The sequence below is a fragment of the Macrotis lagotis genome, chromosome 3 (assembly GCF_037893015.1).
Source record: "Macrotis lagotis isolate mMagLag1 chromosome 3, bilby.v1.9.chrom.fasta, whole genome shotgun sequence".
Taxonomy (NCBI): Eukaryota; Metazoa; Chordata; class Mammalia; order Peramelemorphia; family Peramelidae; genus Macrotis; species Macrotis lagotis.
In genome coordinates, this window is record NC_133660.1 from 41,058,793 (window position 1) to 41,085,275 (window position 26,483).

General features: G+C 36.2%; 1 protein-coding gene across 2 annotated transcripts in view; it reads left to right on the forward strand.

Moving 5' to 3' along the window:
• Positions 1–26,483, forward strand: part of ANXA3 (annexin A3) — a 49,546-nt gene that overhangs the window by 17,595 nt on the left and 5,468 nt on the right. For both annotated transcript variants that reach the window (XM_074228557.1, XM_074228558.1), the window contains exons 4-11: positions 5,312–5,399; positions 5,975–6,069; positions 8,122–8,235; positions 12,666–12,756; positions 15,266–15,345; positions 16,842–16,898; positions 18,338–18,431; positions 23,458–23,553. In XM_074228557.1, the coding sequence (XP_074084658.1) occupies positions 5,312–5,399; positions 5,975–6,069; positions 8,122–8,235; positions 12,666–12,756; positions 15,266–15,345; positions 16,842–16,898; positions 18,338–18,431; positions 23,458–23,553 (715 nt within the window). The remainder of the gene's footprint in view (positions 1–5,311; positions 5,400–5,974; positions 6,070–8,121; positions 8,236–12,665; positions 12,757–15,265; positions 15,346–16,841; positions 16,899–18,337; positions 18,432–23,457; positions 23,554–26,483) is intronic.

Consider the following 26,483-nt stretch of genomic DNA (forward strand, 5'->3'; position numbering starts at 1 on the left):
TATTTATGTTACCATTCTTTATATTTAAATCATTTATCCATTTGATTTTTTTTGTGCATATATATATATATATATATATATATAGTATAAAATATTGTTCTTTGCCTATGCTAAACTACTTTCTACTTTTCTCAGTATTTTTTGTCAGATTAAGAGTTCTTGCTCTAAAAACTTGAATCTTTGGGTTTATCAAACACTAGATTAATATGTCCATTTACCGATGATGTCTGTCCTTCATTTTCAAAGACCATGACATCAGGAGGTGATGCCATGACGAGCACATGAATTGGATTTGAGTGAGAGGGGTTCCATGCTAAGTCACCAGCCTCATTTTTTTCTTTGGAGCTATCGGTCCAGTGGTCAGATATGAATCAGGATGACTGGAGATGACCCCAGATGTAAGGCAATCAGGGTTAAGTGACTTGCCCAAGGTCACCCAACTAGTAAATGTCTGATTCTGGATTTGAACTCAGGTCATTCTGATTTCAGGGTTGTTGTGCTACCATTGTACCATCTACCTTCCCCTAATGGCCATTTACTACTGTGTATTATGTGCTTAATATCTTCCACTGATCCACCACTCTATTTCTTAGATAGTACCAGCACTTAGTGCTTTGATGGTTACTGCTTTGTAACACAGAATGAAATCTGGTGCTGCTAGGCCACCTTCCTTCACATTTTTTTAAATTGATTCCCTTGATATTACTGACCTCCTTCTTCAGATGAATTTGTTATTTTTTCTTAACTCTGTAAAATAATTCTTTTGTAGTTCTATTTTTGACACTGAATAAGTAAATCAACTTAAAATATTGTCATTTTTATTATATTGGCTCAGCCTACTCATGAGCAATTAATGTTCAATTGTTCAGATCTGTCTTTAAATGGGTAAAAAGTATTCTGTGATTGCATTTATGTTTTCCCTAGGTTTGTCTTGGTAGATAGACTCCCAAGTATTTTATATTGTCTGAACTTATTTTATCTTTCTATTATTTTTCTGTTAGACTTTGTTGGAAGTATATAGAAATGATGATTTATGTGGAATTGTTTTATATGCTGATATTTTGCTAAAGTTGTTAATTGTTTCAGCTAGTTTTTTTAGTTGATTCTCTAGGGTTCTCTAGGTATACCATCATATCATTTGAAAAATTTTGTTTCCTTATTGAGTATTTTTATTCCTTTAATTTCTTTTTCTTATACTATTGTTAACTAGCATTTCTAGTACCATATTCAATAACAGTGATGATAATGGATATCCTTGCTTCACTCCTCATCTTATTGGGAAGAGTTTTAGTTTATCCCCATTACAGATACTATTTGCTGATGGTTTTAGATACTACTTATCATTTTAAGAAAGAATATCTTTATTACCAAACTTTCCAGTTTCTTCCGGTCTTGGCCCCCGTCAGGTGGTTGGAAAGGTCTGCAAGTTCAGAATAAGACAAATTGAACCCTTCCCTGCCCTGTTCTTTTTTACCCTGGTCACTCAGAGACAGGTCTTGGATCAGAGGAGCATTAAATCTGTGGCCTTCCCCCTTGGGGTTTGATGCACACAAATACAGTTCATCCTGTACCTTGCCCAGGATACAACTTCAACCAGATCCATGAGCCAGGACTCTTCTAAGTCTACTCTGGATCTCATCTTTGGAGGTGGAGCAACAAAGCTCCAGGCTGCCTTCTGATCCTGATCCCTGGTGGGAGCTCTTTCCATTGGATCCCACTGAGAAAGTCCAAGTCTATTAATAACAGAAGACTTCTTTCTGAATCCATAAATAGTCTTCTAAGATATCTGCCTTGGAGAGAAGAAATAGAGGGGTGAATGAGTGATCATACAATTACTGGGAAGAGATCTGAGAGGATTGGGATTTTGTCAAAGAAGGAGCTATTGACACAGGGTTATCATTGCCCAAACAACTTAGCATTTTATCTGCTTCAGACCTCAGGCTGTTTGCATTATTTCCTGTTGCATTAGACTTACCCAGGGACATGTGCAATATAAGGAAACAAAGATGCATGACAGAAGCTGGCTAGGAGAACCAGCCTCCCAAGTCCACATTGCTCTGACACTTTTTTTCTCCAGCTAGCTTAGTATAGGAGAGAGTTTGTGTCATCTCATGATATATCTATATATATATATCTATATATCTATATCTCTCTATATATATATATGTATATATAATATGGACAAGTAAATAAATAGCACCATATAGGAAATGAATACATATATTTTCTTTTATATGACAATCCACTTTACTTTGAGAAGATAAAAGGTTTTAATCAGAACCTAAAGAAATATCTTAAGCTGTTTAACTGTAAAAGGCGTTACTCAGTGGATCAGTTCTATGTTGTGGGCTATTTCATTCTGCATTTGTCATTGTGCTAAAAAAAAAATAATAATAAGAGAAAGAGATACTCTGAGTCTTCCCTGTGTTTATCTATTGCCCAGAAACAGCTTTAGAAGTGAAACAGTTGTTGGGATTCTTGGCAAAAACTGCTACTGCTCCCTTTTTGCTTTTCCATTTCCTTGACCCATCAGTCTTGCTTCCCTGATTTTGTCAATATAATGTTTGTCCTTCATTTTCAAAGATTATGATGTCAGGGGAGGTGATGCCATGACAAACATGTGAATTGGATTTGATTGGGGGGGGGGGGGTGCTGCACTAAGTCACCAGTCTCACTTTCTCCTCTGGAGTCATCCAGGTTCAGTGGCCAGATAGGAATAAGAATGACTGCAGAGGGCCCTGGATTTGAGACTATCGGGGTTAAGTGACTCACCCAAGGTGACACAGCTAGTGACTGAGGTTGGATTCCAGCTTCCTCCTGAATCCAAGGCCAGTGCTCTATCCACTGCCCCACCTACCAAACCTTTTATCAATAGACCAGGCTAGGGAATGATTCAAAAATGGGATACCTTCAGCTGAAGTTTTGGTGGTAACAGACTCTTTTTATATAGTTAATTAATAGTCATTACTTTCTATTTCTTTGGGAAGAATTACGTCAGGAATGTGAAATACAAATCTCAAATTAACAAGTAGCAAAACCCAATTGCTATGCCCCTTTTTTCTAGCTCTATATACAATGTGTTGGGCATCTGGCAAAAAAATAAAGAACAAAAAGGAAAAAATTGAGAAGCATTGCTTGTATAATTTTCAAATAACCAGTGATTGGTGACTATTTTCTTGTACCAAACATCATTCTGTGCTAGTTAAGTAGAGAATAACTGAGTGGTTATGCAGATGGAAGGACAAGCTAACTACCCAGACTCAGGGAGATTATAAAGATATCATCATCCAAGGGGAATTGTAGCAAAGGAAGAGAGTGCCACAGTGATTTTATTGGCCATGCAATCCTTTTGTCTGTTCTCTGTTCCAAGCACCTTGGCAGACAGTTGAATAATTATAATTTCCTTAGTATCTAAAATTCTGTATTTTGAGTGGTTTGGGTTTTTCATCAATTAGATTGTATTGAAACAGATTGCTCAATTTAATCTATTGACTGAGCAGACATAGTATCTCATTTTTGTCTTTGTGGGAACATTAATTCTCCATTCAGTTTGAAATGACAAGATAATAGCCTTTCACAGAAATGATATTAAGCGCTTGAGGAGAGACCAAATGAAGTCATGTTAATACAAGACAACAGTCAACCTTAGAGAGTAATCTAAAAGGGAAGTCACATCCATAACAGCTTAAAAAGAAACCTGATTATGATAATGAAGGAACAGTCACACTCTGAAGAGGAAATGAGGAATAGAGGAAATCCATCAAATGGATATTTGTGTTTATGTTTTATCTTGTGTAGTGTCCTGTTTTTCCTTTCTAAAAACTTCATTGAACTAATTCTTTGATATCACTTTCATTTGTAAATCTGACTCTTCCCCGCCTCTTGCCAGGCACTCCTGATAGAAAAAAAAGGAGGAAAAGAATTTTAGCCAATCCAAATCATACATCAACCAAATCAGAGAGTACATACAGGTTGCAGACTTGTAGCTTCCCACACTGAAAAGAAGTAGGGAATATGAATTTTCTAATCTCTACTGTTAATAGACAAACTTGGTTATTAGCAGTATACTTTTCAAAATTACATATTTAAAATTCAAAATTTTAAAATTACATACTAAAATTTTCTGTAACATAAGTTTGATGTAGACAAAGGACTGTATAAATAAACAAGGCAATCTACTGGCACAAATTATAGAATAATGCCTAAACAACATTTTGAGAAAAAATGCAGAGTAGACTCAGACATAAAACTATTTAATAAAACTTCTGACCCAATGTTACATGAGAACTATCCATCTCTTATGTCTTTACTTCTGTACAACTATGTTTTCAGTTCTTCATCCTCACTACTGCCTCTTGAAATTCTTTGTTCTTTTTTAGAAATTAACAGTATACTTTTAAAAAACTTTAAACTGTTTCCATTTTTTTTTCTTTCTCTAGGTGTGTCTTTTATAGGCAGCTGGTTAGATTTTTTATAAGTTACAAGTTTGGGAAGGTGCTTAAAATGTGTGCCTAGCATTTCCCACTTGTTTGCTATGCCAAATATTTTGCAATGTCAACAAAGTCTTTGGAAGGGGATTTCTCAATTCATTCTGCACATACTAAAAAAATAAGGGTTCTTCTTATCACCTCAATGACATATAGAAGAAAGGGAATGAAAATCTGTTTATTGCATGTATAATTTATGCTTTCTACTTCTAGGGCATGCATGAAAACATGTGGTAGCTACATCCTATAGATTGCCCTGAAGAAATGTTTAATTTTAGTTAAGGCAGTTAAGAGGCAACATGATAATAACACAAAAGTGACAAACCCCCAAAAGTCCTTAGTAGGATGGAAGCTAGATTAAAATGTAATTGAAAAAATATTTAACAAAATAAATCAAAATACAATAGAATGTAGAAAATGTTAATGTGTTATTTTCTAAGTCAATGTGCTTCTAGCATGGATCCTTACATATAGTTTAGTGGCTGCCATTTCTATTTGAGTTTGACAGCACTAGAGGAATAGTGGTTAGAGAAATGGTCTTTGAATCAGGAAGACCCAAGTTCAAGGTCCATTTCTGCTGCATTCTGTCCCAGTGACCTGGGCAATTTACTTGACCTTTCAATCCTTTAGTCTACTCTCTCTAAGGATGTTTTTGGTAAAGTGGATGCTGCTTTGCATAGGTAGAAGTAACTGAGAACTTCCTTTACTGAAAAAACCCAACAATTTTAGTTCAGAAAGATTTTTTTAAAAAAAGACCCTAATTACATACAGGTTTATGACTTTATGACTAAAAAGGATATTTCATGTTTATTTGTTTTCTATAGACTGGGAACAGAGGGACAGTTCGAGATTACCCAGGCTTTAACCCATCAGCAGATGCTGAAGCTATCCGAAAGGCTATCCAGGGAATTGGTGAGTAATGTTCTACATTTCTTTTTTTAAATATTTTAATTTTTACTTATTTTAGGCAATGGGGTTAAGTGATTTGCCCAAGGTTACATGGCTAAGCAATTATTGTGTCTGACATCAGATTTGAACTCAGGTCCCACTGACTCCAAGGCCACTGCTGTATCTTATCCCCTGTGCCACCTAGCTGCCCCTGTTCTGCATTTCTTTGTCAGTATTAAAGAGACCAGAAGTTTCTGTAAAGGTGCTGTTTGCCAAGCTTATTTTCTGTATTAGACAGATAAAGATGATCTTTATTTTCCTCTTATATCCTTTTGCTGTGAAAGGATATGATATGCCTCATTTAGCTCAATGCAAGTATGATTGTCCCAGCTGTATGTGGGCGACAGGAAAAAAAAAAAAAGATGTGGATAGATGGACATCTTGATGAAGTTAGCCTGATTAGAACTTAGAAATTAGACTGAAAGATCCCAAGTTTCTGCATTATTTATAATTCATTAATCATCATCAGTGTTTTCAAGATAGACATTTAGCAAGTTTGAGTTGAAGATTCATCTAATTATTTTTCCTTATAAAACTAGGAACTGATGAGAAAACCCTTATCCACATTCTGACAGCAAGATCTCATGCACAACGACAGTTGATTGCTAAGGAATATCATGTGGCATCTGGAAAGGTAAGACTTAATTAGTAGAAGTGAGTAAAAAGATAATCACATATGCTGTTTGGAAGGTAATGAATGAATGAATGTGCCTTTAAAATTTTGCATCTCAGGTTTGCTATAAATGAGAAAGAGCACTAGATTACAAGTCTAGAGATGGGAGACCTTTTTCCTATTCCACCATTACTGGCTAGGAGATATTTAGCAAGTCACTGAAACTTTAGTGTACTGTTTGATAAAAAATGTGAGGGATGATTAGAATTATCTGTGAATTGTATGGAAAAATAATCCTGACTGATACACATTTTTGAAAAAAGATAATACATATATAAATAAGTGTCATATATTGGTGCCAAGGGGTATTGTCATAGAGTGTTGGCAAATTTTATTTTTATGAGATTCTGTTGGTATTTGTTCTTTGTGAGTTTCTGTAGTTATTTGTCATAGTGATTTTTATTTAGCAGTATTAAATTTAAGTTTTATCAAAACATTTTTACTTTTACAACAAATTCAGTTCTGAATAGACCTTCTCTCTTAGCCTAATTCCTTTAAAAACAACCAAACAAGAAAAAAAACTCACAAATGTATCAAATGTATAGAAAATCCAACTCATACATTACTGATGTCTTTCTCTCCACATTAATAGCATTCCGCACCTATCAATCTTTGGCTCTCCAACAAAAAGAGGAAGGAACATTTTCCCATAGGAATTGGGCTAGGTGACTTTTTCTTTTTCAGTCATGTCTGACATTTGGTGACCCCATGAACCAAATCATGCTCATTATTGAAATAATGTCAGCATTCCACAAGTTTTCATCATTGGGACTCCACCTCAGCACTACCCTCTGGCTTTCTGAATAGAGAATGGAGCTATGAACTACAAACCTTCATTTAAGGAGAGAGCACAGCTCAGACATATCCTCATTTCTCACCTGGCTGCACTGCCTTGGGACTTTTGTCTGATTTCTTTATCAGGTCCCTGAAGTGGGTGTCTTTCCCCACACTTTTTAGCTTCTTTTTGTGTTTTTGTCCCCTATTAGATCTTTTTGAATAACTTGTTTCCTTCTTCCTTCCATTCCTTTGCTTCTTTCTTCTTCCCTTTCTTTCTTCCTTTTCTTCCCTCTCCCACCCTCTTCTCCTTCTCTCCTTCTCTTCCTCCTTCATTCTGTCTTCTTTCTTTCTTACTTCTCCCCCCCCTTCCTTCCTTCCTTTCCCATCTCCAAAACATAGAACAATGCTGGCATATAATAGATGCTTGATAGATTTTTATTGACTATTTATTGTTTAACATGCAAATAGATTTGAGCTGGAACACTCAGGAAACTAAATCAGTAACATCATTGTTCTCCATCCACCTGGTCCACTTTCCTTTTTACTATTTGTATATCAGAAATGAAGTCTGAATTTTTGACCATCAAAAAATTTAACCCTTACACATGTATAATCTATATAAAATGACTTGCCATCTCAGGGAGGGAGGAGGGAAAAGAGAGAGAGGGAGAGAATTTGGAATTTAAAATGTTAAAAAGTAAATGTTAAATTTTTCATGGTATTGGAAAAAATATTTTAAAAACCCCAAACCTAACCTTAGTCTTTCTACATGAAGTCAACTCATAATAACACTAGGAAATAACTCATAATAACATTAGGAAATCCTTCCAAATGAAAGAGGGCTGTTAAACAGAGTTCTCTCTCTTCAGAGATTTTGTTCCTGAGCCCTGTCTGGGGCTAGACCAAGGAGGGGATCCTCAAATGTTAGGTGGCAGGAACCGAACACTGAGAAGGGAGTTGCATATTAGAAGGGTGAAGATAGGGAATACGGCCCTATCAGATTGCCTTGTGTGGGGGGAGGGGGAAGGGGGAGGGAATGGAGTGAGGAAAAAAATTGTAAAATTCAAAACTTAACAAAAAATGATAGGTAGAAACTTCAACTACTATTGTATATAATTGGAAACCAAGGAAAACAGTTCTGTTTTTTCAAAAAGGGACTATAGCTCTTCTCTAGGTCAACCCACAAGAAGCAATGTCCAGCATTTAAAATGTTTAACTTTTGGGGATTTGTTTTAGAAGCTGAAAGATGACTTGAAGGGTGATCTCTCTGGCAACTTTGCATATCTGATGGTGGCTCTTATTACTCCACCAGCCCTATTTGATGCGAAGCAGTTGAAGAAAGGCATGAAGGTATGAGTTTAATGGAAGTTTTATCATTCGTATGTGCCTACTTGTAATGTGCATCACCTCAGGAAGGAAGGCTCTGATAAAATAATTTGAACCATTGAAAATCTCCACAGCTAGTAGAATGTGGATTCCTTAGGGGTGCTGACTACTCTTTCTTCAGCTTATGTCCTCAAGGCTAGCACAATTAACTGATTCAGAGGGCTTTTATTCTACTGTTCAGCAGCAATGTGGAAAATCCTCCAAAGGGTTCTTCTAAGTTCAAATCTTTCATTGGCTAATAGCCTGTGACTTTAGCACAATGTCATGCAAGGGAACTATGTCCTAATGAGACACAGGCATTTGTGAATTATTTATGTGCAGCAAAAAGGGCAAATTTTCCAGGATTGATCAATATCACAAATTTTGCAAGATTAATAAGTCCAATAAAAACTCTTCCTAGTTTTATCATGAAGAAGATATGTATCAACACCTATACTTTTTTTCTTTTTTGGTTTTTGCAAGGCAGTGGCCAAGGTCATACAGCTAGGCAATTATTAAGTGTCTGAGGCTGGATTTGGATCTAGGTTCTCCTGACTCCAGGGCTGGTGCTACCTAGCTGACTGTGCCATCTAGCTGACCCCACTATACTTTTATTTTTATTAGAAATTTTGCTATCAGTAGAATGTAAGCTCCCTGAGGGTAGGGACTGCCTTTTTAAAAAATGTTATATCTCCATCATGAAGTAGATAGTCAATAAATGTTTATTGAATTGAATGAAATTGAAGAGTTCAAATCTCAGAGCCGAGTCATTACTTCATTTTCCCTGAGTGATTTTCATCACTCATTTACTTCTTGTGGAGAAATGATGAGTATAATAATAATTAGTAGTAGTATTCATATTTTGGGTACTCAGTTGTTGCAGTCCTGTCAGATTTTTCATGACCCTATTTAGGATTTTCTTGGCAAAGATACTGGAATGGTTTGTCATTTTCTTTTACAACTCATTTGACAGATGAGGAAACAGACAATCAAAGTTAAGTGACTCTAGTGAGTGTCTGAGAAGAGTTTTCCTGACTGCAGACCTGGCCTTCTATCCACTTGGCCACCTAACTCCTCATTCCTATATTATTATTAATGAGTGGAATATTCCCTCTTAAGAGTTAACATTCCTAGTGAAGTACTCTCAGGGTTAAAAATCATTAAAAAAAAAAAAAGACAGACCATTACCCTTAGACTATTCTTAGAAGAAGGAGAGGGGCCTTGCATTCCCAGTCAGACACCTTCCCGATTCTGTTAAGGAGGGAAAGAGTGGAATAGGGCCAGAGAAGAGACCCTGCAGTCTTAGTTAGCCACCTGTTTGATAATAGACTGTGAGAGCAGCAGCCTGGCTTCTCTTGGTTGATAAGTGATAAACCAAGAAGACAGTAGAGTTCCTTAGAAGACCTTGCATACTCAGACACTAATTCATTTAACAGAAGGTCATTAGAAATCTTCTTCTGATCCCCTCACCATCTGGATGGTGAGGTAATATTTTATGAAAACCTTTTTTTCTTTTCTTTGTTGCTGGGTAGATTTTTCATGTAAAGATTGTAACTCTGAAAACCTTAACCAGTCAGTTTGGAAGAGAGGGGGCTGGGGAGGGGTATTGTTCTAGGCCATATAATCTTGTTCAACTGTCACCCCAGGGCAGTTCCTTGAGCTTCACTACCTTTGTGAGACTTAGGGGTGCCCTTTTCTCAAGAAATAAACTTTACTTTTTGCTCAGAGGAGTCTCTATATTTTAAGTGGAATTTTATCCCACACATTAATATTATTAGAAGCAAAAAATAATAAAAGTAGGAGTGGTAGTAGAACTATTGCTGGTAGTGGTAGTAATGTGATAGTAGAACTGATAGTGGTAGCTATAGTAGAAACATTAATAATGGTGGTCGTAGTGTTAGCATGTGTCATGGTATTCATAATGATAATAATATTAGTAGTAGCGAGTTTGATGGCGGCAGTATTAGTGGTACTAGCACTACTGGTAGCACTATTAGTAGTGGTAGCTTAATTAGTATCAGTACTGGCACTATTAGTAGTAGCCATTGTACTAATACTACTTGTATCCATGACATTATTTTGGTAGTAGTCTTGGTAAAAGTAGAAGTAACAGCAGTAGTAGTATTTGTCATAGTGGTAAAAATAGAATTAGACATAGCAGTAGTAGCCGATAACCTTTTATAGACATTAAGGATTATATAGATCAGTTGGTCCTTACAATATTTAAGCAAGCACTATTATTTCCATTTTATTGAAGAGAAAATGAGAGGTTAAATTCAGAGAAACTAAGAGGCTGAAAGAGGTAAAAGTGATTTGCTCAGAATGAGAAATGTCAGAGGCAGGGTCTTTCAAGGCCTGAGCTCCATCTGCAGAGACTATCTATCTGTAGGGACTATAAGATCCATTTTTGTTTGAATTCAGTGCCAAGGCCTTGTACCATCCAGGCCTCAGTTAGTTGTCTTGTTCCCAGAATAATGACAAGTCTGAGCCTCTCTATATAAAATAAGATTATGATATTGTCTATATAGAAACAGGGAAGGAAGAATTCATTTAAAATATTACAAGACCCTTTAAAAATAGTGTGGATTATTAACAGGTTGAAAATGATCATCTCAATATTCATATAATTTTAGAATAAAGAGGGACTCCAGTTAAATATTTTAAAAATTCTCAGTCCAGTTAAATAAAAACATACCCAGAAAACCTCTCTGCCCCTTCCCCTTATGAACAGAACTCACCTTTAGCACATTTTTCCTGACATCAGCCTTCAATTTTCTTCTTTGTTGCTTCACCCTCTGGGGCCAAACAGAACAAATCTAATCCCTCCTTTGCATGACAAGTCATGATTTCTGATTTTAAGGATCCTTGTCCTTTCATTTTAAAATGACTTATTAATGTATAATACTGAAGAACCACTGCTTCCGTGAACTGAAATATTGCTCTGCTCCCTTTTCTACTAATGAGCCCTTCTTCTCTGAATCCAGGCAAGTGGTTTGGACAGGATTTAGTCCTTAGGGAACCTGTGCTCTATTGAGAAGTTATGCTTCCTTTTATCACATTTTTGGGTTCATTAAATCACTACTGCAGCATCCTAGAGAAAATTTTTACTTAGACCTTAGATTATGGCTTAAATATAGTGTCCCCCCCAAAAAAATTATTGAAGGGTACTTAGTGTACAATATGAATCAGGTATGGGATAAATATTTTATTCCTGCACACAAAAGAAATGCTAAACATAAAAGATTCACCATGTATATTATAACAAGATTCATAACTTAATTTATTAATTTAAAATTTATTAATTCTTTTAAAATAAAGGGTTTTTTAAGATTGTTAATCAGGGATTTTGCTTTTACCTTGACTCTGGACCATCCTGGCAATGCCGGTAAATGGTCAGACTTGGATCTCCAAGAATTGGTGTAGTTGCTGGAGCCTCCTTCCCTATTACCCAGTGGAGCATTGGAACACTAGTCTTCTCAACCTCACAAGGCTGTCTTCAAATCTGGACATCTCCATCTCAGGCTAGACACTTGTTTGCTTAGGGTTTGGATGATGACAATGACCATGATGATGAACCGTGACAATGATCACGATGGTGATGATGTTCTTGAAGATGACATCAGGGAGGTGACGACATGTTAAGCATGTGAATTGGATTGAGAGTTGGGGTGCCGTGCTAAGTCACCAGCCTCACTTTCTCCTTTAGAGACATCTGAGTCCAGTGGCCAGATATGAATCAGGATGACTGGAGATGGCCCTGGAAGTAAGAGAACAGATGCACAAAAGGCAGCCCAAAACCAGGCTCAAGCTTTCCTAAGCAAGTAATGTTCTTTGGTGGCCATGCGCTCATGGCCACATGGTGGTCAGAGTGATGGGGGGATTTAGCAACAAGTCTATTTTCCCCCAACTCCCTCTTGGAAAGAATCTCAAAGCAATATTGATGCAGATCATAGCTAGAAAACAAGAATGGAACTGAGAGTGGGGTCACTTTTTAAAATCCCTACTGAATCATCAATTTTTCCATCTCTGCAATCTATGAAAACTCTGTCAGCTCAAAGTACAAACATTTTAGTCCAAGTCTCATATGACCCATAGAACACCCACAAACTCCCGGATAGTTAACAGGAGCTAAGAATGACATCTCTGAGCATGTACCATAGTTTGGCGAATTAGACTTCCACTAGGAATTATTGTTTTCTTCATTTTCCAGAAGCTTTGTAATTTTTTTTAATGCTAACCAATTCCAGAATATTTGTGTTATGTTAATGACAAAATCACTGAGGCTTAGAAAGCTATTTTAGTGTGATATGTGATATAATTAATTTGCTGGAAACTACTTTTCCCTTCTGCTAAGACTGAAATAAAAAGGGTAAAAATACATTAACATTCTTAGAAAATCCATATTTCTGTTTCAGGGCACTGGAACTAATGAGAGTTCCTTGATTGAAATTCTAGCTTCTAGGAGTAGCAAGCAAATGAAGGAGATCTCCCAGGCTTATTATACAGGTAAGGGGACTTTCCACCATATGGCCATTTAGACATGAGTAGTCATGTACATTTTGGGAAAAATGGACATGTTGCTCAATTCTCCCACCATCTTGACCTTAAGGTGGGAAAAAGAATTGTATTTAGAATAAGGAAAGAGATATGTCAATGTTATTTGAGTTAGAAACCATCACATAAGGTTAATGGAGGAGAAATAAAATAAAACTCATAGCCCTGGAAAATATATATATATTATATGAATAATATATATATATGTGTGTGTGTGTGTGTATACATATATATATGTATGTATATAAAATATTTCATTTGATCTTCCCAACAACCTGTGGAATGGGTACCATTATGAACATCATTTTACAGTTGAAGAAACTGAGGCAGACAGAAGTTAAGTGACTTGCCCAAGTTTGCACAGCTAGTAAGTGTTTGAAGCTAGATTTGAACTTAAGTCCTCCTTACTCATGGCTCTGCACAATGCCATCAGCTACCATGATTTATGGGTTTGAACTAATAGATACATAAACTTTTACCCTATAGCAGAACTGGGGAACTTCCAGTTCACAAAATCATTTGATCTGGTGCTGCCAAGGCAACTGCAAGAGGACCTCAAAATTTAATAAATCTGGGAACTTTTTATGAGTGAATTAATTAAATGTTTAGCCAAATGATGTTGAATGATGTTATAAATATTCAAATAGCCCTTGGCAGGAAAAAAAGGTTCCTCACTCCTACCTTATAGAAATATTGCTTAATTGAACCAACCATCTGGATTAGTATGAGGAAAAATTATATATTACTGCATACAATCATAATTCCAGGGTTGAGAGGATCCTAAGCATCTATTAATGTCATTAGAGAGGAGGTGAAAACACTATAGCAAGCCCTATGAAACTCCAAACGTTAAAAAAATGCATGAAGCAAAAGTTTTGGGGGAATCCAAGAAAAAAATCACAGTGACTCATTTTTCTAAGACAGAGGGATCTACAGACACTGGGGATGGCACTGGGCAATAGTACCACAGGGAACATTTCAGTTCAGGGAAAGGCTGTGCTCTTGGACAAGTAGAAGTCCAGATTCACAGGAGGGGCAACCTTGTTGCCCATTGCACATAAAGAAATTAAGAAAGTCTGGAATAATTTATTTCTTAAAGCCAAACATAGATTTCCAGCCAAGAGTCTATATAGCAAAACTGAATAATATCGTAATACTAGAGGGAAAATGGATTTTTTTACCTCGGATTTTTCTCCATGCTATTTCTCCCTATTTCTTCTATTCTCTCTCTCACCCTGTCCCTCTTTAAAAGTGTCTTTTTTTCTGACTGGAAAATATATATTTTTTATTTTTTTGAAAGACATTGGAGTTCAGTGACTTGCCCAAGGCCACACAGCTGGGTAATTATTAAGTATCTGAGTCTAGATTTGAATTCGGGTCCTCCCGACTCTGGGGCCAGTGCTCTATCCACTGTACCACCTAGCTTCCCCCTGGAAAATAGATTTTTAATGAAACCATGGATTTTCAAGCTTCCTGATGAAATTTTCAGAGCTGAATAGAAATTTTGAATTACAAACACTAGAGTAAAGAACATTATAAAAAAGACAAATAGAAGTTGTCTATGAGGAGACTTATGGATCAAGTGTTTAAATTCTAATGAGAAAGAATGCCTATGATGTCAGCAAGAGTCACAGGGGGAATTAACTAAGATGGAAGACCTAGGGGGGACTTGTGTTATGTTTTGATGATCTTAAAAGAAGAAAGGAAAGTCAAGGGAAAGAAAGAGAAGAAATGGGGAAGGGGCAGAAAACTTATCTCACATACCTGAAGAGGAAAAGTTGTAATATATAGGAAGGGATAGGGAAATGGGCATCCTTTAAATGTCACTTTGAATTGATATTGAATGAAGTGAACAGAACCAGGAGAATGAATTAGAGTATAGCATTAAAGGTGTAAAAATGGACCATCTTGAAAGAACACTGATCAATGCAACATTCAACCACAATTTCAAAGCACCAATCATTTGGAATGCTGCCCACCTCCAGGATAAGGTTTGCAGAGTGAGGCATGTACTTTTTGGATGTGATCAATATGGGGAGATGTTCTGCTTGACTATGTCTTTTTGTTGCAGAGGTCATTGCGTGTGTGTGTGTGTGTGTGTGTGTGTGTGTGTGTGTGTGTGTGTGTGTTAGGAAAGGAGGGAGAGAGAGAGCAAATGCTTAATTGTAAAAAAATTTTAATATAATAATAATAAGACTTTGTTGCTCAGGGAAAATGAATATTTGGAGAAGGGAAGGGTATACCAAATTTCTTTCCTTTTAAAAATTCTTTTACTTCTTTTTCACTTTCTATTTTTAAAAAAATTGATTATGAAAAATGCAATCAACATTCTAATACTCTTCTTGGGAAAAATAAGATCAGTTACATAAATAGGTCCTTGTATTACTGTGAAAGTTTTCTGTCTTATGCTGAAATGTTTTTTAGTATGCAGTAGTTTACTTTTATTATTGTTTGGTTTTAGCATATAAGAAGAGCCTTTGTGATGACATTAGTTCAGAGACATCTGGAGACTTCAGAAAAGCACTATTGACTTTGGCAGATGTAAGTTGCTTGCTTCTTCAATATCAATCAACAAACATTTATAAAAGAATCAGAGGTTCAAGAGTTAAGAATTCAAATCCAGCCTCAGACACTTATTAGCTGTGTGACCTTGAGCAAATCACTAAACCCCAATTGCCTCCAAAAAAAAGAAAAGAAAAGAAAAGAAAGAATCAGTGCTAAACACTGGAGATAGCAATACAATGAATTAAAAATCTTTTCTCTCCCTGATGCCCAGGAGTTTATGTGGTTTTCAGGATTTGAACTCAAGTCCTGGAACTCCAACTTCAATAGAACCAGAGGTTCTAAACTTAAGTTCCATGATTCCAGGTCAAGGCACTTGCTATCAGATCAGACTGCCTTAGTCATTCAGGCATTTGTTTAACTAAAATAAATTTCATATCAGTTGCCTCTTTAAGCCAATCTAAAAATCTTCTAATTCTTGGACAATCCCTGGCTGCCTGGTAAGGATTCCAGCCCTGATGGTTGGACCAGGAGGGCATGACTGAAGTATTGGCACCACCTGGTGGCCACCTACCCTAATTTCAGGTTCTGCTCCCTTTTGATATTAAAAGAATGAAGGCACCATATTTAGAACTGAAAAAGGATGACAAATATATATACAGACATATACATACATGTATATATGCTTATGGTATGTGCATTTTTCTTTAGATTCTTATTTCAAATATAACATTCGGATTCCAAAGTTGTCTACATATTTTCTCCTCTAAGTACTGTGAGTTCCTTGAAGAAAGGGATTGCCTTTTGCCTTTCTTTGTGTTTTCCCAGTACTTAGCAGAGTGCTGAACACATAATAGGTATTCAATAAATATTTATTAAAATGTATATATTTATATATGTATATGTTAAACTATATATAGTCTTTTGCTTTCTCAAGACCTGAGTTCAAATACTCCATCAGACATTCAGCTGTGTGACCTTGGACAATCATCTGCCTCAGTTTTGCCAACTGTTAAGTAACGGCAATAATAGCTCCTATCTCCCAGAGTTATTGCGAGGATTATATGAGGTAATTATAAGACACTTAGCACATTGCCGATCGCATGGTAGGTGCAATATAGAAGAGAAACATCTAATTGAAAATCATACAAACTTATACCTATTGTTTGAAGTGAGGGAAAAATTATTTTGGAGCTATTAATTTTTGAAAGGGCCATTCTGTTAGAATTTTCTGAGTAATTCAAGCAGGGCCATTCTGCTTTACCAGACCATTAACAGAACTGTTTATATATGAAGAAAGGTCACAAAGTAAATTTCAAATAAGCCATACTAACTGCAACTGCTAACAAGACATGCAGTATACCAGCCAAACATCTGGTTGACTGTGTGATGGATAGATATGACACTAGAGAGAGGTCTCTTGCTGATTAGAAGTGAGTGTATTTGTATGTAATAGTATTGTATCATAGATAGAGATGTCCTAGAATTTTCTCTATTTTAATGAATGTCTCTTTTTGCCTTTGTTCTTGTTCCAGGGCAGAAGAGATGAAAGTCTGAAAGTGGATGAATATCTTGCAAAAAAGGATGCCCAGGTTAGAAACAATCTCTGAAAAGCGAAATGCCATAGATACTGATTTTTCCCTTCAGTCACTTTACATCCTTTCATTTCTGTCTTTGTGGTGACAAAGAGAGGCACATTTACTAGTTAATTTTGGATTTGGTTTCTTTTCTCTAAAGGAAAGCATCTTGGGGAATATGCTTCCCACTGTCCCTGGTGACTCCCTACTTTCTTTTTTTTAATTTTTAAAAATTTTTTATTTATTTTAGGCAGTGGTGTTAAGTGGCTTGCCCAAGGCCACACAGCTAGGTAATTATTAGGTATCTGAGGCTGGATTGGAACTCAGGTCCTCCTGACTCCAGGACTGGTGCTCTATCCACTGTGCCACCTAGCTGCCCCTCCCCTTACTTTCTTTGACATGTCTCATTATGCAAACAATTATAAGCTGTGGCGGGGGGGGGGGGGGGAAATAAAAACTGTTGATTTAAAGTTGGAAAAATTAGCAATTTTTTAAAGTAATTAAGCTGAGTGATGTTTTATGTTTGTGATAGAATACTATCATGCTATGAGAAATGATAAGCTCAATGATCTTAGAAAAACATGAATAGACCTGCATGAAAGAATAGGGAGTGAAATGAGCAGAACAAAGAGAACATTGTATATAGTAAAAGCAATATTATTTTAAAAATGACTTTGAGCAAATATGTCATTTTGACTGTTAAAAATATTCAAATTAACTACAAAGAACTTTTTTTTGCTAGGCAATGGGGTTAAATGACTTGCCCAAGGCCACACAACTAGGTAATCATTAAGTGTCTAAGGCCGGATTTGAACTCAGGTACTCCTAACTCCGGGGCCAGTGCTCTATCCACTGTGCCACCTAGCTGCCCTTAAAAAAGAACTTTTGAAGGAAGATGCTTACACACACACACACACACACACACACACACACACACACACACATTTCTTACTTTTGAAGGGAGATGCTTACATATATATATATATATATATATATATATATATATATATATATATATATTTCTTGGGTCCTCAGACACTTAATAATTACCTAACTGTGTGGCCTTGGGCAAGCTACTTAACCCCATTTGCCTTTCAAAAACCTAAAAAAAAAGAAAGAAGATTCATATATATAATATATATTTCTAATGGTAGCCATCTGTAGGGCAAGGGAGCAGAGAAGGAAATAAAGAAATTTATAAGATAATGATCATATATTTAAACAGACCAGCAAAGTTCTACATAATAGACTTGAAGTTTCATGTGCAGTCATCTTTTTTATTATTATAGAAATACTTGTTTTATTCCATTAAATAGATAAATAAAAAGGGTAATGCCTCCCTTTCTTCCAAGCCCCATATCCTTTAGAAATACATGATTTATAAAAACAGCAACAGCAACACTTTTGGGTGTGTGCATTGTAGCACTGAAGTGATGATCTCTCTCTTGTAATAGATCCTTTATGAAGCTGGTGAGAAGAGATGGGGCACAGATGAAGACAAGTTCATCGAAATCCTGTGTCTAAGGAGCTTTCCTCAACTGAGACTAAGTATGAAATCAATTCATCTTAGACCATATTGGGTTGTTTTTACTCAAATGTGTCTTGCTTTTGACTTTTGAAGGGCAAAAAGATGGGAAATTGGAGCCATAACCCAAGACAAGAAGACCCTATTTGTTTGAAAGATAAATAGGTTATAAAGTACAGTTAATTGTAGAGAGACAGGAGGAAGAAGGCAACTCTTGCAGTGCAGCCTGTTAGAATATAGAGAAGGGAAAGGCTCGAATGTAAAAGATAAGAGATTTCTTCCATCAATCCATCCTTGTTTTTGATACATCCTGGGAGATAGAAGTTGTTTTGGGGTTTTTTTTTTTTAGGTTTTTTTGCTAGGCAATGGGGTTAAGTGTTTTGCCCAAAGCCACACAGCTAGGTAATTATTAAGTGTCTGAGGCCAGATTTGAACTCAGGTACTCCTCACTCCGGGGCCCATGCTCAATCTACTGCATCACCTAACTGCCCCTTGTTTTGGGGTTTTAATAACATTATAATACAACTTTAAAATATGTAAATATTTAGGGGCAACTAGGTGGCACAGTGGATAGATCACTGGCCCCAGAGTCAGGAGGACCTGAGTTTAAATCCGATCTCAGATACTTAATAATTGTCTGGCTATGTGACCTTGGGCAAGTCACTTAACCCCATTGCCTTGCAAAAAAACAAATAAATAATTTTTTAGCATCTGTGAATATTTAATTCTTTCTGGTAGGAAGAAGATGATAGGGAATGACTAAAAAAGGTAATTCATCTGAAAAAGATCTCAATTCTTTTGAAAATTCAGCTGTCTTGGAGATATCTCTATATCCAACCCTTATGTGTGCCTGTTCTATATTCTTCTAACTTACATAAAAGTGAAGCTCAAGTGATGCCCACTTCCTTACTTCTTGTTTATATAGTGTTCTATTTTCTATACCTTTATTATGTGAGAAAGATTCGAGATAGATCATTTCTCCAGTTTTCTTCTCTCTTTCTTTCCTTTCCTTTCTTCTTTTATGATCAAAATACAGCAACATCACTCTCAGTCCTTCATCTTTATTAAATGCTGTCTATGACCCTTGATGGTATCAAGATTCCAAGGGAAGCCTGGTATCATTTTCCCTTTTAGAATGTAAACCTTTCATCCCTGTAAAGTCTCTTTAAGTTGCTGTGTCATAGCTATTTTATGTTTCTCTTGACTATGATGTTTGGGTTGTAGATACTTTTCAGCTTTGTTTTTTTTTGTCAGAAATAGCTAGAATTCCTTATTTCTGGAATTAAGGAAGAAGCAGAAGAGAAAGAAGGAGGCAGGGAAAAAGGAAAGAAGGAAATAAGACTTAATTAAGTTAGACATACAAGGACAGTTCCTGTTCTCAAGGGGCTAACATTCTAATGCGCACACAAAAGTAAACTGAAGTACTGGGAGTAGGGAGAGTATACAGTAACATGGGGACAGGGTTATGAAGTTTTGAAAGTGGGGAATGGGGTAAGAGAGAAATGAAAGTAGACCCACTTGGATCCCTCCACAACATGGAATGTCCCCCCAAAACACCTTTCCATTGAGGGGGGAGGGGACCAGGCCTTGGGGAGAGACATTCTAAGGTCTTCAGATAGTTGGAGTGGGAGACCTCCACTCAAGGTCAAGGAATATTTTTATGCTTCACGATTATCAGTGAATAAATTCCCTCTTTACCTCCAACTTATCAAGGCTTTTCTTCCTTCAAAATGCTGCTCAGGCGCTTGGAATCCTTTCTGAGTCTCATGATTGTGAGTACACTCTGTCCCAAACTACCTTGATGGTAACTACAGTATCTGTGTTTAAATATATTAAGATGTGTGTGGGATATATATATATATATATATATATATATTTAAATAAATATATAGATATACAAATACCTTTGTATATATGTACAACAAGTTCATATAAAATATACATAGAACAAATTTAAAATGAATATATTTAGACATATGCATGTGTATATTTATGTGTATGAATGAAGTGAATATATATTTAGCTGTATGCATGTATGATGCATGCATATCTAAATATATTCACCTTAAATTCATGTGTGTGTGTATATGTACATATACATGCATTATTCTAGATATAATCACCTTAAATTTGTGTAAGTTCACATAAAATATAGATACACAGAAGAAATTTAAAGGGAATATATTTATATACAGATCCATAAATATAAGTATGCATGCATGGATATGTTGAAATCTATTCCCTTTAAATTTCTTCTGTGTATCTATATTTTATGAACTTGTTGTCTTCATCATTAGCCTCTAAGCTCCTTTTGAGTAGGAATTGGTTCTCTTTTTTATATCCTAAGCAATCTTGTTCTCTCTGGTAGAGTGTTTGGCACAGAATAGTCACATAATGAATGCTTGATGGATTGATGAAATCCATTGTCTATTGACCAACTTCTTTGGGAAAAGTCTCCCGTGACTTAGGTCAAGTGGTGCTTGGACAGCAGACAAAGTTCTCTACTGGGACCATATCTGAAGTCTTTAGAGTTGGTAGGACTGACCAGAGCTTATGTTCCCTTAATAGAACCTTTAAGAAGCCATGATCACTTCCAAGTCACTAGGATGCTTCCAAGAAGGACGTTCAGGGAGACTAAGATCTGTTGTTCCATTAAATCCAACTGAGGGCAGGTTCCTATCTGGAGGGGTTCCAATGTCAGCCTTCCCTTTCTATCAGTGAATTCACCATGGCAAACCTGCTAACAGTAGGTGTGACTGTTGACAAATGAAGTTCTAGCCCAGGAATCCTTAAACTTATGCCTTGGGAAGGAGATCCAAAAAGGGGTTCCCAGTTGGGTCAAAGTGAATAGGATCCATTCTTTAGATACTCACCAATAAAAATCATGCTTGGCAGCAAGAAGAAAATGCATCATCCACACTTTACTAAGACAGTATACAGGCAGATGATGTGGTGATGGTGCAAGGAATGGGGTGTAGGAAAGACTTGAGGGAGAGCTGGGGCACATACAGTCATGCAACTGCAGATGGGTTTGGAGCACTTGTATAGCATGCATCCACAAGGTATGTTCTAGTTCTACCTGGGGGATAGATTTATTGTTCTTTGCCCTATATATACACAGACCAAATCTGAAGTGTATATATTTTATACAGATACAGAAATATATGTATACACATGCAAATGTCTAAATATATTCATGATGCCATGATGGTGCCATGACTTGCAAATGAATTGGATTTAAGTGAGGGAGGGCTGGGCAAAGAAACTCTTATCTCTACCATCTTGGGCTTGACTCATTATCATATCAACATCATTTCAAAGGTATCAGTGCCACTTTAGGTTTTCTTTATTAGCTTAACATTCTTCTGGTTTTACTGTTTATGTCTGATGCTTACTGTGGGGCAGCTAGGTGGTAGTAGGGCCTGCGATCAAGAAGACGAGTTCAAATGTGACCTTAGACTCATACTAGTTGAGTGACTCTGGGTGAGTCACTTCACCCTGTTTGCCTCAGTTTCCTTATCTGTAAAATGAACTGGAGATGGAAATGGCAAACAACTCCAGTATCTTTGCCAAGAAAATCCCAAATGGAGTTATGACTGAACCACTACAAAACTGGTGCTTAGCTCACAGACAGAACATCATTTCCTGGAATCTAGTTGGCTTCTCCTAATTTAGTGCCTTTTCTCTGGATGCGACCCTAATTTCAGAAGTGGTTTTGGCAAGTGACTTCTCTTAGTTCCCAGTTCCCATTTATTATTACCGTATACTGGTTACAAACATAATTACTTACTATACCAAGTGGTGGGATGTTCTGAGGACCATAATGAGCTACAATTTCAACCTACATGTACATGGGGAGATAGGTATTTTCTCAAAAGTGTCTATCACAATGTCAAGCATATAGTAGATGTTCAATAAATGTTTTGTTTCTTTCCCATTCCCCTTTGCTACTCTGTAAATGATTAAGGGAAAGGATTCCATTATGTGCTGGTTGAGAGAATCTCTGCTTAACTGAAGAACTCTTCCTAATTTGGAATGTCTTTACTTTGTAGTGAGGCAGCTGGTGTACGGTAAATAGCTAGACCTGAATTCAGGAAGACCTGAATTCAAATCCAACCTCAAACATTCATTAGCTGTGTGACTTTGGGCAATCATATCACCTCTGTCTGCCTCAATTTCCTCATCTGCAAGCTGCGATACTGAGAGTATCTACCATCCAGAGTCACTGTAAGAATCAAATGAGATAATCTTTGTAAAAGGATTTATGACCAGTTGTTTTGTTGTTGCTGTTCAGTTCTTTGGTTGTGTCCAACTCTTTATGTTCCCACTCGGGGTTGTCTTGAATGGGGGTCACTTTGGTTTCACTTGTAGTTCTGACACCGGTATGAGACCTTTATTGACTTTCTTCATATTTATTTGCTTGTTTCAGTCATGTCCAACTCTTCGTGCCTCCACCTGAAGTTTCTTGGCAAAGATTGTGGAGTGGCTTGCCATTTTTTTTCTTCTGGTCATTTTACATATTAGGAAACTGAGGCAAACAGGGTGAAGTGACTTACTCTTCTAGTAAGTGTTTGAGACTGGATTTAAACTCAGGAAGATAAAGACTCAGCACTCTGCACACCATGGTGCCCTCATAATAACTCATAGTTGCTACTATATAGATACTTTCCCCCTTTCTCTCTCCCTGTATACATAATATTTTATGTTATCGTGCTTTACTTTGAAACAATACAAAGTCAAATGTTTTCATTGTACTTTTATTTAACCTTTCCAGCTAATCTCAATAAATAGCCTTAGGAAAGTGTTTGCCTTTAAAAAATATAGTTAGAATTTTGCCTCCTGATCTTTTCCACAAAGAAAATGTTAAATGACTAGATGCTGATGCCTTAGACAGCAGTTGTGGCAATTGGTTTCTTATGAGCTTTGTTTGGTGCTGATGAGGCTCAATAATGGTAATGACTTTTACTTTTCCAGCTAGGCTTCATGATGATTGGTTACTATACTCAGGCTATTGTGTTTTTGTTTGTTTGTTTCTTTATTTTTTAAAAGCCTTTGAAGAATACAGAAACATCAGCCAAAAGAACATTGAGGACAGCATTAAGGGAGAGTTGTCAGGTCATTTTGAAGATTTGCTCCTGGCTATAGGTAAGCTCTTGGCATTTACCTAGCTATTTTTTTATTTATTTTAAAAATTATCTTTGCAAGTTGCTTAATTTGTCTTATCTCTCCCATAAGAGCAGGGGTTCTTAAACTTCTTTGTATTATGGGCTTCTTTGGCAGTTGGAAAAAGCCTATCAACCTCTTCTTTGAAAAATGATTTTAAATGCAAAAAATAAAATATACAGGATTACAGAGGAAACCAATTATATTCAAATTCAGTTATATATATTTGAAAGGAATTGTAAAATATAAAGAGTAAATTTGCAGTTTCATATGCAATCATCATTTTTATTGTACTATATCATAGGAATACTTGCTTTATTCCATAAATTAAAAAAAGAAATTAAAAGAAATACAGTTGTCAAAATGTTTTTTAGTTAGTAGAACAGATCTTGGTTTAAGAATCTTTTAGACTGTGAACATCTTAAGATCTAGGACTGTTTCTTCTGTCTTTCCCTTCTGTGCCTCAGGCAGGTGGAAATGATGGAAAGAAGAAAGAGATGATAAGAGGAAGGAAGGGAGGAAGAAAAGAAGGAAGAGAAAAACAGTTTAAAAAAAGGGATGTAAAAAGGAAGCAAGGAAGGATGGGAGGAAGGAAAGAAGCAAGGAAGAAAGGAATGAAAGGGGAAAGAAAAGCAGAAAAGGAGGAGGGATGCATTTATTAAATGCTTACTTTGGGTTAGGCCAGTATCTTCATTTATGGATGAAAAAATGGAGGTCAAGAAGGTGTGAGGTAATTTCTCCAGAGTAACACAAATAGTAGATAGTAAAGCCTGAATTTGAACCAAATATTTCTGACTACAAATCCAATTCTTTCATCAGGTCTATTTGTGAATATTTTTCTTTGTAGTTTCTGAATTCTTATCACAGTTTACTCTTTGTTTCTCAGCCTGTTGTTGCTAAGTAGTAAGATTAAAGGTTGAGTTCTGAGGTTGTAAATATTCTTAGGAATGTTTTAATTTAAGGAAAAGATAGGGAGAAAAGAACCAAGAATTCTTCTATAGATATGGGAAGGGTGAAGTAAATACGAAGTGTCATAGAATAGTAGGACTTAAAAAGTGCCTCAAATTTATCTTCAGCAAAACTTACAAGGTTAGGTAAAAATTAAGGGTACTAAAATTGTGTTGACTTGGTAACTTGGACTTTGAGTTGAGAAAGAACATTGAATCATCAATTAGTCCAACCCTGTCATATGACAGATAAGGACACCAAGGTCCTAAGGAGTAAAGAAACTTTCCCCAAATAGCATATTGCCTTGGATCAAGGAGACTATTTGCACACTAATCCTGGGTCTGTGATGTTTGTAATTTGGTGGTTAAAAAAAACAGATCCTTAGAATTACTGGTTTAAAATTCAAGTAACTTGAATTTTAGTGTTTTTGTAAATCCAGAAAGTCACTTTTGAGATTGCCTCATCTTGTGAGCTACAAGCCCTGATTTATGTCTAATGGAGTCACTCTGGTGACTAACTAATGAATATAGGATTTCTTGGTTCTACAAAGCAAATTACTACAAGGGGAGAACATAGACATCTAACAAGAAAGGAAAAAAATATAATCTTAAAGGAGCAAGAACAAGACTGGTGGCAAATAAAAGTTTGAGAGTAATCTTTATATTTCATTTTAAGGCTGAGCTGTTTCTATTGCTCTCTTAGTTAAGATTCTTAGGACGATAGGGTTTTTTTTATGCCAAGTATTATGTCTAGAAGGAGTTGAGAAGACACATGCATTTTAAAACCTGAGTAAGAATGGATTAACTTTCAGAAGACCTGGGTTTGAATCTTGCTTCATTCCTTCCTACCCATGTGCTCTGGTATAAGTTCCTTCATCACTCAGGGTCTCAGTTTCCTTATTTTCCACATGAGGTGGTTAGATTCAATGATACTCCAAGGACCTAAGTCATAACAAATTTTAGAGGGCTTCAGTTTTTAGCAAATTCTTGCAAGTTTTGCCCAGGATAAGTTCAAGGGTCCCTTCATGCCTTACTACTCTATGATATTTCATAATTACCTCACCCTTTCCCCTAGCCACATCTGAATTCTTAGTTCTTTTCTCTCCATATTTTCCTTACATCTTTTGCAAAAATCAAAATAAGTCTAAATTTTTCCCCAGAATATTTACTTTCTTCATGTAATTATAGAAGAATTATGCTCCCTGATCTTGAAGTGCTCCTCAGAATTCATTAACTACAAAATCTATTCATTGCTCTGCAGATCAGATTTTTAATATTTCAAGAGTAAAAATGTCCTGTAATAAATAATGGATTTATTTCTAGCAGAATTTGATGTTACTTATGATTTCATTGTTATTCAGGAGAAATTCATTTCTTCATATTTTTGCCTATCTTGTTTTTCATATGTTGTCTCTATTGCATACAACATGAAGAGGTGAAGACTATGGTATTTTGCAGATGACTAGTTCCAGGTCTAATCTAATTGTTGTATCCACTTTATAAATCAAATTGTGTCATTTAAAATAATATGTTGCTGGGGGGAAGTCTCATTTTAAATTCAACTGCTGGATCATATCTTGCCTAGTGAGATATTTGGATGAACACCTTTGCAGCATTTTGTGCCAAGAAGATTGTTTTGATGGATAATCATGATTCCTTTTGGAATATAATCAAGGCAAACCCAGGTTACTGCTGCTTTGGAATAATAAAGAATATTGAGTTATTTCATCCATTCCCTTCCTAATAAGTGACTCAAGGAAATGGAGTGTCTTTGGGAAACGTTCTCATGATCTGTGTGACCTAGCATTGTCCTGAATGTTCGCACAAATGGATCTATGGTAGAGTCTGGGATGGCTTCAAGCATAGACTTTTCCTAGTTGAATGCACAAGTTGACTCCCAAAAGTCTTGGGAAAGTATTGCCATAGATTGAACTCCTTTAAAATTGAACTTTATCTTGCTTTTTT